This window comes from Pteronotus mesoamericanus, unplaced genomic scaffold, assembly GCF_021234165.1.
Source record: "Pteronotus mesoamericanus isolate MK-2021 breed Mesoamerican mustached bat unplaced genomic scaffold, CSHL_Meso_final contig_100, whole genome shotgun sequence".
NCBI lineage: Eukaryota > Metazoa > Chordata > Mammalia > Chiroptera > Mormoopidae > Pteronotus > Pteronotus mesoamericanus.
In genome coordinates, this window is record NW_026554999.1 from 2,059,031 (window position 1) to 2,073,731 (window position 14,701).

General features: G+C 37.4%; 1 protein-coding gene across 5 annotated transcripts in view; it reads right to left on the reverse strand.

The window, feature by feature from the left end:
* Window positions 1-14,701, reverse strand: part of SLC25A21 (solute carrier family 25 member 21) — a 474,917-nt gene that overhangs the window by 37,540 nt on the left and 422,676 nt on the right. For all 5 annotated transcript variants that reach the window (XM_054588867.1, XM_054588807.1, XM_054588947.1 and 2 more), the window contains 3 exons: window positions 12,456-12,522; window positions 6,207-6,266; window positions 2,833-2,940 (listed from right to left, as the gene is read on the reverse strand). In XM_054588867.1, coding sequence (XP_054444842.1) covers window positions 2,833-2,940; window positions 6,207-6,266; window positions 12,456-12,522 — 235 coding nt within the window. The remainder of the gene's footprint in view (window positions 1-2,832; window positions 2,941-6,206; window positions 6,267-12,455; window positions 12,523-14,701) is intronic.

The window sequence follows — 14,701 nt, forward strand, 5'->3', positions numbered from 1 at the left end:
CCTCTAGACCTGCATTTTCTTCTAAGGACGGCACTACCCACATGTGGCTATTCAGAACTTGAAATGTCGTAGTTCAAATTCAAGTGTGCTTGTAAGCATAATATATATATGAGATTTAAAGACTAAGTATGAAAATAGAGTGTAAATTATCTCATATAATTTTTATAGTGATTACATGTTGAAGTGATAATATTTTGGGTATATTGAGTTAAATAAAATATAGTACTAAATTAATTTCATCTGTTTCTTTTTACCTTTTTTAATATAGCTACTACAAAATGTGGCTCACATTACATTTCTATTGGGCAGTGTTGCCCTAGATCATTTATACACTCATATGTATACATAGGAGTACATAGTTGTTTTGGTGTTTTCTAACATAAGTATTCATTACCTTTATACTTGGATTCAAACTTTTTTTTCCTTAAAAAAAGTATAATTTTTAAATGCATTGGGCCTTTAATTAATTGTATTCTTCCTTCCTTTCTTTTTCTCTTCCTCTTCCCCTTCTTCATCCCTACCCCCTATACTTCTTGAAAACCTTCAAAATCCCATAGTGAAGAAAGCAATAATTAGTCTTGGCCATACAAACGATCAAGTGAGCACACCTAATATTTGGATGAATTCAATACAGGTTCAGATTAACAAAAGGGTATTCCTTTGGTGGGTAAAAGAAAGCACTAGTCAGTGGAGAAGGGCTTTGGAGTTATTGGGTCCTAGACAAAAGACACAGGAAATAGATTTATTGCCAAAAGTGATGGGAAGTTACTTTTAAATGACTAGATCCAAATTTGCTATTCTTACCCCATCATCTGTTTCAGGTAATTTTTTGCGATAGGCATAGTCCCATTACTTTATGTTGGGTGACTATGTACTAGTAACTACTTTCAGTTTGATCAATATTGCCTATAAAGTAGCACCTCAGTTCAGCCACCAAATCTTGATAGTTGCTGACACGTGTGACCAACATGATCCCTACGTTGTTAAGTTCTGACTAGTTGAAGCAATATTGCAAATATTTTCTAATATACTTAATAGATTTTACTTTGTCTAAGTAATTATCTGGCAATGAATCCAGTGCAGTGGATTATGCAAAAGAAATGATCCCAAACAAGTGCCCCTTTCTTCTCTACTTAAAAAATGGCTGCATAAACATAAACAGTTTACGCAGACTGCATTCGTGTAAATGAGCTGGGAACACATGTACATGTGGCATTCTTGTGTTGGGCTGGAAGGGGTATTCCCATGTTCTAGCAAGGCCTTAACCCATGCAAAACATTAACAGCTCTTACTTGGCCTAAGTGTAGAACCTCACTGAGGGCAGAGGAGAAAACAAAGAACAAAAGGCATGAGCAGAGGTGCCGTGATAACTCATTATTTTCATTCTTGAGAGCGCTACCTGGTGCTTGTCCCACTGTGTCCCTCTGGTTACCAGCTGCCTTGATAAAGGATGCAGTTGGAGACCTGTTTATTCCTTTGCTTACTCATTGCTGCTCCAAGACAAGCTTCCCAACAAGTAAAGTGAGGAATTGGATGGGGAGCTCCAAAGTTTTCTAGCTAGTAATTCCCCCTGTCTAACAAGGCAGATTTTCCATGAGCAGATTCTATGGGTCTGTTTTAAATGCTCCATATTGATAGGGCATTTGAAAGGTGTTTCTTTCATTTCCTCTTATTCCTCATTGTTCTTTTTCTATCAGTTAAGAAAGAATAGAAAGAAAGCAAACAGAAACAAAGACTAGGGTAATACAAAGATTTTCAATCTTTTCTGAAATGCTATATATCAGTGTTATTAAGATAATCTCTTGAAACTTAAAAGGAAAAAAAATCTCCCTTAATTAGGATTGACTTCAACTGAGTAGATACCATCTGCTGTAGCAGGCTAACCCTGTCCTCCTCGGGCTTGGCAGCTACAGGTGAGTAGCCCCCCCCCGCCCAACCTTTCCCACACCTCTGCTCAGGAAGCTGCCAGGGAGCTCTCAGGCAGGAAGTGGGGTGGGAGAGAGGGGGCTCTCCACCCACTAGCAGCTGCTTAAGTAGTAGGCAGGGGAACTTTTCTATAGAGAAATTCAGGTCAGCAGATACTCCAAACCAATTTATACCACATGCTACCCAGTTGTGGAATTAAATTAAAATGCTGAGAAAGACCTGGAATACAAATCCCCTTATTTTTTTCTCTACCTTATGCTTGGTACCCAAAAGAATAAAGCAAGAACAGTTGGACTTGGTGGTTTAACAGGAATTATTAGGCAACGGGAAGGAAACAAAGTCAGCATACACCAAGGGAAGCTGTCTTCACGAAACATCATGTACCAGCGATTAAACGTCAAGACCTATCATCGTCCAAGTGGTGATATCTATACAGGTTTAGTAACTTGCTCTTTCAGATTTAACCCAAAGACAAGCTTGACAGATTATCAGAATCTTTGGGGGAGGGTCATGGGTGGAGTGGGAAAAGGGTTGAGGTAATTTTTTTTTAACGACTTCATAATTTTTTTAAGAAACAAAAATATTCGAACCTCAGTGGTTTTGCTGCAGTCTAGTCTAGCATAATGTAAAGTAGAAGTGTTGCCAAATGTAGGGAAAACATCTCCAAATAAGTCATTATAGATTACATTAGAGCTCTAAAATAAAAATGTGTAAACATGTGTTTGTTTCTCAGACTTCAGCGTGTTTTTGTTAACATTTTCCTTGTGGGAGAAATTTGACTTTTCCTTACCAATAATTTTCTATGATTTTAGCAAGTGAATAAGAGCTGGGTTCATACTTTCTTATAAATACTTAAAAATATTTGTTTTTACATTCCCTCAACAATAGAAAACCTTAAATGATTACCTCTGCAAATTTGTTCCGATTGGCTTGCAAGCCAACTTTTACTACCTCAAAAGGGTTAACCACGATGGCTTCTGTTAGTCCAGATCCCAGTCCAGCAATGGCAAATGTCTAGAAAAATTAAATCAATGAATACTTTAAAGCAAGTTATCATGTGTATTGGGTAACGCATCTTACTCATAACACTATGTAACTGAATGTTGTGATGAGAATGGAGAAACTTACATAAATGCACCATATACCATTACTAAACAGCCTTAGTTCTTGATTAGATGCTGACAATTCATGAAGAAGAAATTACAGAAGCCGCAAACCACATCCTAACAATTCAAAATAAAATGTCAAAGCCCCATCAACAATGACTTTTTCCTTTAATGAAAAGAAAGGTTGTTTTACTGATTCAAGGTGAATACTAAAACATGTGCACATGTAACAATTAACAGAGGGTTTGACTTGTAAAAGGAAAGCTTCGCTTTTTAAAACATTTACTTAAGTACATTTATTGAGCAGATTAAAAAATTCAAGGAGCAGAACCACAAATAAAGCATTTATAAAAAGCAAAATTTCAGGTACCGAAACAGTATAGCTGAACGCATTTAAATTTAAGGCCATATTCTTAGAGTCACTATTTTAGACTATTATCAAACAAAAAATTATTTTTTATTCATCCTTTCCCTATTTTTTAAAAAACTGATAATTGCCATATTCTTCTAAACCTAGAAGCCACGGAATGAGGTTGGAAAAGACTAGATTGTCCTGAAGGCCTCAACTAAAATCTAGAACATTACTTGCTATCTGTTAAGAATCTCTGCAGTAGGAAAGAAAAACTTTCTAGAATTTTTCTCTAAAGGTTCTTAAAGGTTTTTCAGAAAATCCATATCAAAAGAACCACAATGAAAAAACACACAACACCCACACATACACACAGAGGAGGAAAACAAAATAAAACAAAGCCTTTACCTGCGAAACAGATGTGAAAAAAATAATTCTTTAGTGCTGAAGTTCTAATTTTAGAAGAGGTAGTACCATGTCCAACTAAGAGGGAAAAAAGCTAGTGAAGAATAAAGAACAGATAACTCTTACTAGGAGTCTGTAATTTCTTCAAAGTAGGAGACTAAAAGAAAGTGAGAAAGTAATGTTCTAAGACCTTAGCAGTGGAGGGAAGTCCAGAGCTGGGAGGTCTGGGTTTAAGTCTCGGTTCTGCCACTCACTGGCTGAGTTAGACCAGAGCTGCCACATACAGTAGTTTGTGCACAACAATGTGTGTGGAATCTGCAGTCTAGCCTACACCTGGCTTGCCGAGCAGGGGTCCTGGAGAGGCATCAGTCCAGAGAAAGGGGTGCCTTTTCATAATTCACATGAAGACACCACATGCATTATCTGCAGCTCTGTGTCTAAGTCACTGAATCTTTTATAAGCCATAGTTTTCTCATCTGTAAAATGGAAACAATAATATCTAACCTCCTTACCTAAGGTTAAAATCAGGTGTGAAAGCCCTTTGTAAAGAGCTACACAAAAGCCATTCTTACTGTTGCACATACAGGTGGACAGCAAGAATGGCATTGTACCCAGATTCCAGAAGAGAGGGAGTAACTAATGATGTTTTCCTTTCCCGCTCCTTCATTACAATTTTAAACATGTTTTAGAGGGTAATAGACCAAATATTTTATTCATGTATCTTGGACTTCCATCATGGGAGCCAAAAGCAGGGAAAGAAATACTAGTCCCCAACTTCTCTGACTGAAAAAGCTAAAATCCAGATGTTCAGGTTTTTATAACTACATGCAATCTTCCAAGTAATTCACTATTTTGTTCTATAAACTCAGCTACATTTGCTGTCAGAAATAGCGTTCAGCGGTCCCTTGTCAAAAGAATTGATCAGCTATCAGCAGATCATATTACTTAGATTGTTCCAGAGACCAGCAATAACTGTTGGGTTCCCAGCCTCCTAGGCTTTTCATGTGAGAGCACCAGGGGACATTTAATGGCTGTTTAAGTGTCTAGCTGTATCAAAAAAAAAAAAAAAAGAAAAAGAAAAAAAGAAAAAGAAAAGAAAAGAAAAGAAAAAACACTAGAATAAATGAGTTCAAGAGAAGGGGAAAACTGTATACAGTTTGCATTCACTTGGTTATGGTAACTGGAGTGGCCAAATGCTTTTCTGTTTCAATTCTCAAGAGAGTCGAAAGAACTGCATTTCTCACATGGTACCAATGCTCTGCGCAGGAACAACCAGCTGGCCCTCTGGAGACCACATTTTATTGTCTTTTGCTAGGAAGGTTTTTAATTCCTTTTTTTTACAAGATGTTTTCAAAGTTAAGGAGGACATTAAGGGGAGACACCGAGGAATTAAAAAATAACTTAGGACTAGGCTACCACTTCTTTTTTATGAGGCCACGCCTCAGAGCCACCTTTTTAGGTAGGAGGCTGGACAAGAGGTTTCTTTGTTGTAACACTAAGCCATGCTATTAGTTTTCTTAATAGGACCCTTCCTAGAAAAGGGACATGCATGACTTTTTAAATAACAGATATTTCTTGGATAGTCTTTTGGCAGAGTAAATGTTCTGAAATGAACCTGTACAAGTAAAGTATTTAAAGAATTGAAGCTCAGAACACTACCTTTTTGGTTGCGTTTTGAGGTACATTTTACCAGGAAAACAGGGGTGGGGGGATTCAATTGGAGGGCCAGTGCAAATTTTACTTCGTTTTGTTTAGAAGATTTGAAGGGAGAAATCAGTGCATTTGCTTTCTCTGGAGCTCCCATTGCAAGCACATATTTGTAGAAGCCAATTGGTCAATATAATTTAACCCGTTTTGTGAAAAGCAGCAAAGTCATTCAGAAGGAAAGGAGTGGCATTGGAAAAATGTTCAAATCAACAAGTGATTTTCATGTAATAGTTGACATGTGTCATTGTATGATTCCTATTCTCCCTGACTATAAAACGTTCTTCAGTCCATCTCTGACCACAGAGTGATCCGAAGTCCTATATTTTCTATAGTAAGTAAACGCTGGAAAAGTAACCTGCTAGGAAATAATTTTAGGCACGTTGACTTTTGCATAGATATGTGCAGTATGTAAACATGCATGTTTTGGCTTTAAAAAAGTCTTTGACAAATGTACTCTTTATTTTACATTCTTGACCACATCTCATCTGAGCCTTCCTACACATATCATTATTATCATAAATTCATCACAGGGTGCTATAAAATAGCTAAATTGTGAGTTATTAGGAAGATGGCTTTCAACAAGTAGCTGAACATTGAATAACTTGAATTCATATTTTAGTAGTTGGGCTTGGGGAATCAAAAGGCTTTTTGTCTCCAGATTTTGCTTTATGAAATAACACACGCACTTAAGTATAATAAATATTCTCACTTACCAATGCTGGTGACAGTGACACATATCCTAGCAATTTCTTATACTGCTCAAAGGTGAAAAACTGTGAAACAAAACCAAACCCAGAGATTTATTACAATTTCCTGCAACAAACCCTTTAATTGACTCAAATTTCTTTAGTAAATCATTATATTAACCAGCATTTAAAAAATGATAAACCATTGAACACAGTTTTTAATCTGGTCTCAGGTAGTTGCTATTGGTTTTTACTTTAACATTCACATTTTCAAATGCAGCTATAATAACCTACAGAAGAGCTGATGGAATCCTTTATAGCAGTAAATGAACCATACAGCTTCCATTTACCATGACCATTTCCAGTTTCCCCAGACATCAATAGACTTCTTTTTTTATGGCAGTGATTCAACATTATAGGCATAGAGACCTGAAATCTTTGGTCTCCTCTGTTTTCTCTTGAATTGCTTTCCCAGTGAATGCCCAATTATCTAACTGACTTGTAAAAGACATCCATTTCTCAGCTTTAACTTTCATTTTTATTGCCATGTCTCTACTGTTCCATGAAATTTCCAAATACTCAGCAATGATGAAGATGTCATCATAAATAAGGATAGGACCCAATGAGGTCATCTAGTCCATCCCTGCTTAAACCCACACTGTCCTCCTCCACCTGAGCAGAGGAGAGCTGCTTATTCCTTCCTTTAAAATATGGTGATGATGAAGATTTTGTTGGTTGCTTCAGTAGACAATGTTTAATATAATTTTCCTAAAAATGAATTTCTAGGAAGGGAAATCTAATCAATCACTTTGTATAACGTACCCAAGATGCACTTTTCTCCAACATTTTGGGCAACAATGCTGCTTGAATGTGATGTTTTGCCCCTGGGTACTCTGTTTGATAGCCTCAAGCAGCTCTGATAAGACACTCTCTTAGGTCCCGCTAGTTTGTTTCTCAAGACCCCAGAAATGGCATGGTATTTTGTGATTGCATATATCTTCTACTCTAGCACTTTTTAACCTAGTGAAATGAAGCAAGAAAAACAATGTAGATTTGGAGGACAAATAATATTCTGTTGTTAGAAAGAGGTAGTACTGTAGTGTAGACATAGCTCAAATGTCTCTTTGGGCATCCCAAGAGTCATTACATCACCAGGTAGACTTTCTACTAAAGACTCACAAACTAGTTTTGTGCCATGCTCCTTTAGGTTAACTATGGTTGTAGACTTCTCTAAAAATAGGATTCCTTTACTCATTCAACAAATACTTTATTGGATACCCCATATGTTCTAAGGGGCATGGGGGATGCAGCACTAAACAAAGAGAACCCCTGTCTTCTTGACCTAACATTCCAGGAGGTGGTAATAACCCTCAAGCTGTATCCTGAGGTTACAACAATACCATCAGGGACCACCATTGGCAAGGAGGAAATGCATTGCAGTTTTAGGCTTTAAAGATAATTTATCTTTTCATCCTTTTTATGCTCATCATCATCACTGTTTTTGACAATTACCCTGCCATTATTTTGATGGGAGCAGTTCTGGGTCTGAGTCCTAGCGGTACTACTTGGTTGTGAAAGCATGGGTGAGTTGCTTGACCTTTCTAACCCTCAAGAACACAAAACTTATTTTTTAGAGAAGTTCTTAAATAAGAGCTTTAAGAAGTTCTTGAATTTGAGTAAGATTTCCTGACATGCCTGGCACATAGGAGGCTTTCAGAATATTTTAGTTTCCATTCCCTGTCTTCACTTTGGCTACTAAAGGAACCATAAATGCCTTAGTTATCTGTATCACTCAGGAGAGTGTGCTGTGGTCCAAGAAACATGCTAAGGTCTTAGCATGTGCTCCTGCATTTAACCCATAAAACATCATCAGGTCACAGTTATAATACAGCCATGATTCCCATTTTATAGATATATGTCCTGTAGTTACTGAATGGAAGGAATCAAATTCCCCTGAAGTCTAACGCCAAGTGTGTTAAGCCTGTGTGTGCTCTTAACCATGGTACTATAATCACTGCTGAGTCATGATTGTTAGTGGTTTGGGTAGAGATTCCTTGCCTTGGAGTTCTCTTACTGTTGAGGTCTTCTTGCCTTCCATGACCCTGGAAGCCCAGAGTCCCTCAAGGCAAATTTCAAACCTTTTTGACCATAATCTACATAAAAAAAATACTTGCCCAACACAGGCACATGTATGCACATGTATGCACACAGCGTACTCTTGTATTTATAACCGAAACAAAACATGGTTATAAAATAATATTTACCCTTTTACTAAGTGTAATTCCGTTTCTATTCTACTTCATTAAAAACATTTCTGGTCATGACCCACTACATCTAGTGACTCACTCACCTGATTTCATTACTTATGGGTCACAGTCCACATTTTGGAAACACTGCTCTAAGGGTCCTCACTGGGTTCAGGAAGTTCTGGGAGATGATGGACTTACAAAAGGCTTAATTACCTTGATCCCTTCCAGTGTGAAGATGTGCTTTTTTTTTCTCCTTTTTGACTTTCTCTCATTGCATTACCATGGAGGCAAGCCCCTTCTGAGTCCTCCTTGCAGTGCCCTGTGCATTTTGAAGCCTTCCAGCTTGGCTGGTTGGAACGGGTACTATTCTCAACCTCATGTGGCTAGAGCATTGTTCCCTCTAATTCCTTGGATGGCTCTTTCTCAGGCCTGCGAGTTTCCTTACATGCATGCACTGGTAGTTCTCAGCTGAATACTTACCGGGTGTCTCTGCAGATCTTAGGACTTCTTGCTCAGTGCAGCTCTCCCCTCTCTGGTACTCTGTCCAGTGAACTGCAGTTACCTTGCCCTCCCCAGCCTCTCAGGTCCTTCTCAATCCAGGGAATCCACACACCTCTGCCTGTATTCCCCTGCCTGCTCCTGGGCCTGGAAACCCTTTCAAGGCAGTAAGGTGGGGCAATCCATAAGCTCATTCCCTTTGTTTCCCGTCTCTCTGTCCTTCCTTGTCTGATGTCCTGTGTCTTGAAAATTGTGGTTTCATATTTTGTTCATTTTTTATTGTTGCTGTTTCAGGGAAGAGAGTAAGTCTGGTCCCTGTTACTCCATCTTGGCTGGAAATGGAAGTTTTGGCCTTCCAGAAATTCTGAATAGTAGATGTGGGAATTTCGGGGAACAGGGCAGGAATGTCTCCTGTCAGAAATCAATAAATTTTCTTTCTGTTTCTCTCTCCCTATATATTCCATTTGCTCCTATAATATCAGCTGAACATCTACTATTTGTACACACTACGACAGGCATAGGAATAGTGGTGAACAAACAGCCTTCACAGTTTATAATCTCTCATGAGTTTTCTTAGGAATAAGCATTCCCTGAGGGTCTGATCATGGAAAAATGGTGTTTCTGGAACTGTGGCGCTCAAGACTGAACCCTGGAACCTGGAATGTGGTGCTGCCTGTTTCTGGGGAACCAGTTGGTCTCTTTCTGAAGTCTTCATTTCCTTTTGCTAACTACAATACTAACGGTCTTCATTTGTAAAAGAGAAAGTTTCATTTACTCAGCATCAATGAATCTTATTATTTTCATGATGAATCGTATTTCAAAGAATCAAGTACCAGAAAAGCTTGACTTTGTCTGTTTCTGATTATAATAGTGATTGTAACTGAAGTGTCACTTCCAAGGACGATCTATATCTATATCTATATCCATGTATATATAAAGAATTCATAGAGTATATATATGTGTGTGTATGTGTGTGTATACACACATATATGATTTCTGAATATTTTTTCTGAAGTACACTTTGATGACATACAATGAAGCAGTTTATGATGTATGAAATTGTTACTATCACATGATCACTTTCCTCACAAATCCTAAGATAAATATCTATAAAATGAATGTTTTCATAAATTGTGTTGAAAAAGTAGTGCTATCCATCTGGCAAAGATACACTTTAACTCCAAGTTATACTTAAAAAGCCAACGTACTTACCATATGTCTCAATAATTTTAAGGTAAAAACTACTTGAAACAAGATGTCTGGGACACATATACCATATCCAGTTGCCCAAAAGTTCATCTGTTAACCATTGTTCTGACAGGGAGCATTGCTTTTTTTTTTTTTTTTAGTAGAGACTAACTCAGTTTTGTAAAGCTCAATGATTTTTTTTCCTTCAGTAAAAGACTGTTCAACATTGATAAAACTTAATCCTTTTAAAGTTTAAGTTGCCTCCAATGTATAGTATTAAGAAAGAATATTCCAGGAAAAACTTCAATTATAATTTATTTATACATGTAAAACACCGAACAAATGAATATATCATTCCACAGAGACAAAATGACTTTCCGTTTGAACAGGAACTCAGCTCTGTTTGTTTACTTGGGCAATCTTTTATCAAGTGAAGCCATTTCATAATTCAATTCAGCCCTCATGTGTACTTTGGTGAACTTTTTCCAGATTCTCTACTGAGATTCAGATCCTTATAATGAAATTTGTATTGAAGTAATAAAGTGTAATCATCAAGACTATGGCAAAAAAAAGGATGAATTGATAGAGGAAGTGTGTTTTAAAGCTTTGCTTTCTGAATTATAGACCTGAATTAAGTCCTATTAACTTACTATTTTAAAATAATGTAAAAGTTTGGTGTCTGTGTATATAAGTGGTTATTTTATCATAAATTTTAACCTAGCCACCCTCTTCTTGAGTACAAGTACACTTCTCATCTTTCAGGAATATCAGGAATGTGGAGTGAGCAGTGTATGTGAGAAAAAAGCTTTGTCATTAATTGAAAAGGAAGTATTTCAGTCTAAGTTTATGTTATCCTTATCATGGAAAGACAAAGCCATATTTAGTGCTGTCAGTGGTGTGGGTGTGGGGATCAATGCCAGCTAGAGTTTCTGTGATCTGGACTTTTATCTGAGAGAACACATAAAAAAGTGATCAGACTTAGTTCCTATTTCCTCAGAAGCCCTGCTAGATCTTCATGTTCCTGCCCAGATACTAAACCAGTAAGTAGCACATAAACTCCATAGTTATGTCATTAAGAAGATGGAAATCAGGACAATGGAAATAATAATTTTGTAAAAGCCAGAAGAGAACATTTTAACAGAGGAGATGCAGAGGTGAGGGGAATGAAGTCAGCATGCCAAATAAATGTTATATGAGAATCATATCAAGGAAATACAGTGTATTAGTTTGTTCATAAAATGGGAATGATTTAGGGAGAAAGGTTTTTCCACCTATTCCCTCTCTTCCCTTTTCCTTCTCTCTTTCTTTAATAATTATTGTTCCAATGGAAAACTTATGAATTACTTTGAGAAAAGGTCCAGCTATCTTGTGGCTACTGTGTTCCGATTACATGAATTTCATTCACCATTGTGCTTTTTGTATGATTTCTCCATTAGAAGGGAGTGCCTTTACCTGAAAAAATAATCCTCAAACTAATATTGCAGAGATTGATCAAGCCTAATTAGAATAAAAGCTATGCTATAATTTCTGCAATAAAAATTTTTTCTTGTTTTTAATTCACATTAATGCCCCCATGGGTTAGTGTGGGATGTTTTAATGTAGAAGTTGTCACTGTAGTGTACTTTCACCTGGTTGGAAAGCATACAAGGTCTGTCTGGAAAAAGCGCAGCCATTGTTAATATAACAAGAACAGTTTTCAAAACATTGATGTAACCTGGCAGCCAAGGAGAGTGGACAAGAATGCACATGCGTGAACAATGATGACTTCACTGTACTACTCAGTGGGGATGGTAGATGCTGTTTAGTGAGCATGTATACTGTGTGGCCGTCACATTCAAAATGACTGAGCAAGTAGAACAACAAATCTGCATCAAATTTTGCAGTAAGCTTGAACATTGCTCCGTGGAAACTATTCGGATGATTCAGAAGACCACAGCTATGGGCAACTGGTGATTGGCAGCTTCATCACAACAACACGCCTGCTCATGCATCACACCTCATGCAGAGTTTTTTTGGTGGAATCCAGGTGACTCAGCCCTGCTACAGCCTGGATTTGGCTATGACTTCTGGCTTTTCCCAAAACTAGAATCACCTTTGAAAGGGAAGAGATTTCAGACTGTCAATGAGATTTAGGAAAATAAGATGGGGCAGCTGATGGTGATTGGGAGAACTGTGTGAGGTCCCAAGGTGCTTACTTTGAAGGGGACTGAGACGTGATTGTACTATGTACAATGTTTTTTCTATCTTGTATGTCTTGTAGCTTGTAGGTAATTCAATAAATGTCTCTATTTTTCATATTACATGGCTTATACCTTCTGGGCAGACCTCATACTTTGCTTACCTTCACTGCTCTTTTTGGTGTTTCAGCCAATATTGGTGGTAGAATTCCCTTGTAAAAACCAAGTAGCCTGTTGGAGAAATAAAAGACTTTATGTAAGAAATGAAAGTAGAAAATAGGTAATTCTGCCTTTGGTAATAGATAAAAGCAACTAATCTTAAACATTCCCAATTGTTCAATTTAACACACCAATTTTGAAGTTGTTCTTTGTTTTCATTCTAGAGAGATTATGAATACTATGTTTGTTAGCATTGTTCAGAAGAAGAATAAATAATACTGAGACTGCTATCCTTTCGGTAAGTTGCTAAATACAACCATGAGTTATGCCTTAAAGATGAAGTTGATTCTCCTCAATCTAAGGATCTTGAATTTATTTCCTTTGTTGTGTGGTATGTAGGATGTGTTTCAAGCTGTCTATAGTCTTGCATTTCCTCTTTTATAGTAACCAAATGAGGTTAGGGTTACACCAGAGCCCACTAGCCTCAAACTTTATGAGGCTAACAAGATGATGAAATCTCAATTTTAGCTTTACTAACACGAGGAAACCAACAAGCTCTATGGCTGTGAACTTGGGCTCCCAGGCCTGTCCTGATTTGTCAAAATTTTTTAACTTCCTTCATAGAGATGGAAGTAGGTCAGGGACATACATTGCTGACAGAAAAAGTGCCAAACTCCCTTGCTGATACGCAGTTTCACAGGGCCTGGGACATCTATTGTTGCCATTGTTGAGAAGCTTGTCACATATTCAGATGATTCTAGAAAAAAATGAGCAGGTATGCTTATGACAAGATTATAAGTCATCACTTATTTCATATTAAATTTTATGATTCAAAGTTTTAAATTTGTCTGATCTAGGATCTAGACATATGTATGCCATACTCTCATTTTAAACCTGGAAATACATTAATAGAAAAAATATATTCTGTACTATTTTCTGAGATAATCAGTTTCCCTGATGAATCTGTAAGTGACTACAGAAAAAGGCAAGACTCAGTGTGTCCCTATGGAAGGATGTCCATTTTACATGAGGCTAGAGATTCTTTGATTGATCCTTTAAGCTTCACTCAAGCTTCTTTACATTAGGTTCTGCTTCTAGCTGTGCTTCCAGGACAAGAAAGGCAAGAGTTTATTCAGACTAATGCACTGTGCCACCCAATCCAACATGGTGACCTCTTGTTGTTCTTTTATTAACTGGCTTACACAGCACCCTTCAGTGAGAAGAGCAAAGACTTGTTTTACAGCTTTTAAATTGTTAGCTCCTTGAGGGCTGGGTGTACATTAGAGTGCTTGCACCAGGCTCTGTGTATGTGTTGTGTGTATAGCCAGAACACAAATGTTTGTTAAGTATATGAATTTCATGAAGAGGAAGAAAGGAATCAAATGATCCCCTGATATGCATTTACTCTGCCTACTGTTTTTCACTTAATGGCTAGTACTAGCATTATGAATAAGAAGTAAAGCAAACACATGATTTGAAGAACTATGGGAATTCACAAATTCCCCCTACCTCCTTTCATTCTAATTTCAACTACTGATGCCTGAAATTCACTTGTAAAATTTAAATGCCACTCTTGTCCATCATTTAAATTTCATTATAAATTATTACAAAATTTTCAGCATGAGAGTGATTAAGCATAGGTTTGATCTTCCTAAAAGATAAATGTGATTTTCCTGAAGTTCTACATTTATAATGAAAGATATTATGAGTCCTGTTCTTTCTGTGCTGATTATTCCACTTCTGGAATATTATGTCTGGTTATGGAGGGGGGTGAGATTAAAAACATTTAAGTAAGTGAGGCTTCTAGAACAGAGTGTCCTGGTTAATAGAGGTACTTGAAATTCCATATGACAGAGAAGAGTTAGAGGAAGAACAGTTGCTCAGCATGAAGAAGAAAGATCAGAGGGAAAGACATCAAAACATGATGGATCTCTTGGAAGGTGAGCATGTAGGAAAGAGATTAGACTTGTTTGTTTGTTTCTGGGTGTTAGAACTAGGACCAACAGGTGCAAGCAACAAGGAAAGACACATTTTGTCCCAGTAGGAGCTTAATACAAGGAAGTACTCGTAATAGTCAGAATTATCTAGAGATACACTGGGCTCTTCTGAAAAGTGGTGAGTGCCCCTTTGTGGTATGTGGTCAAGCAGTCTGGATGGCCACTGGGCATAGATGCCAGGCATGGGATATACGCAGTAATGGATGGACTTGCTGGCACTCCAGATAGGTCTCCTCCAACCCTCAGATTTTCTT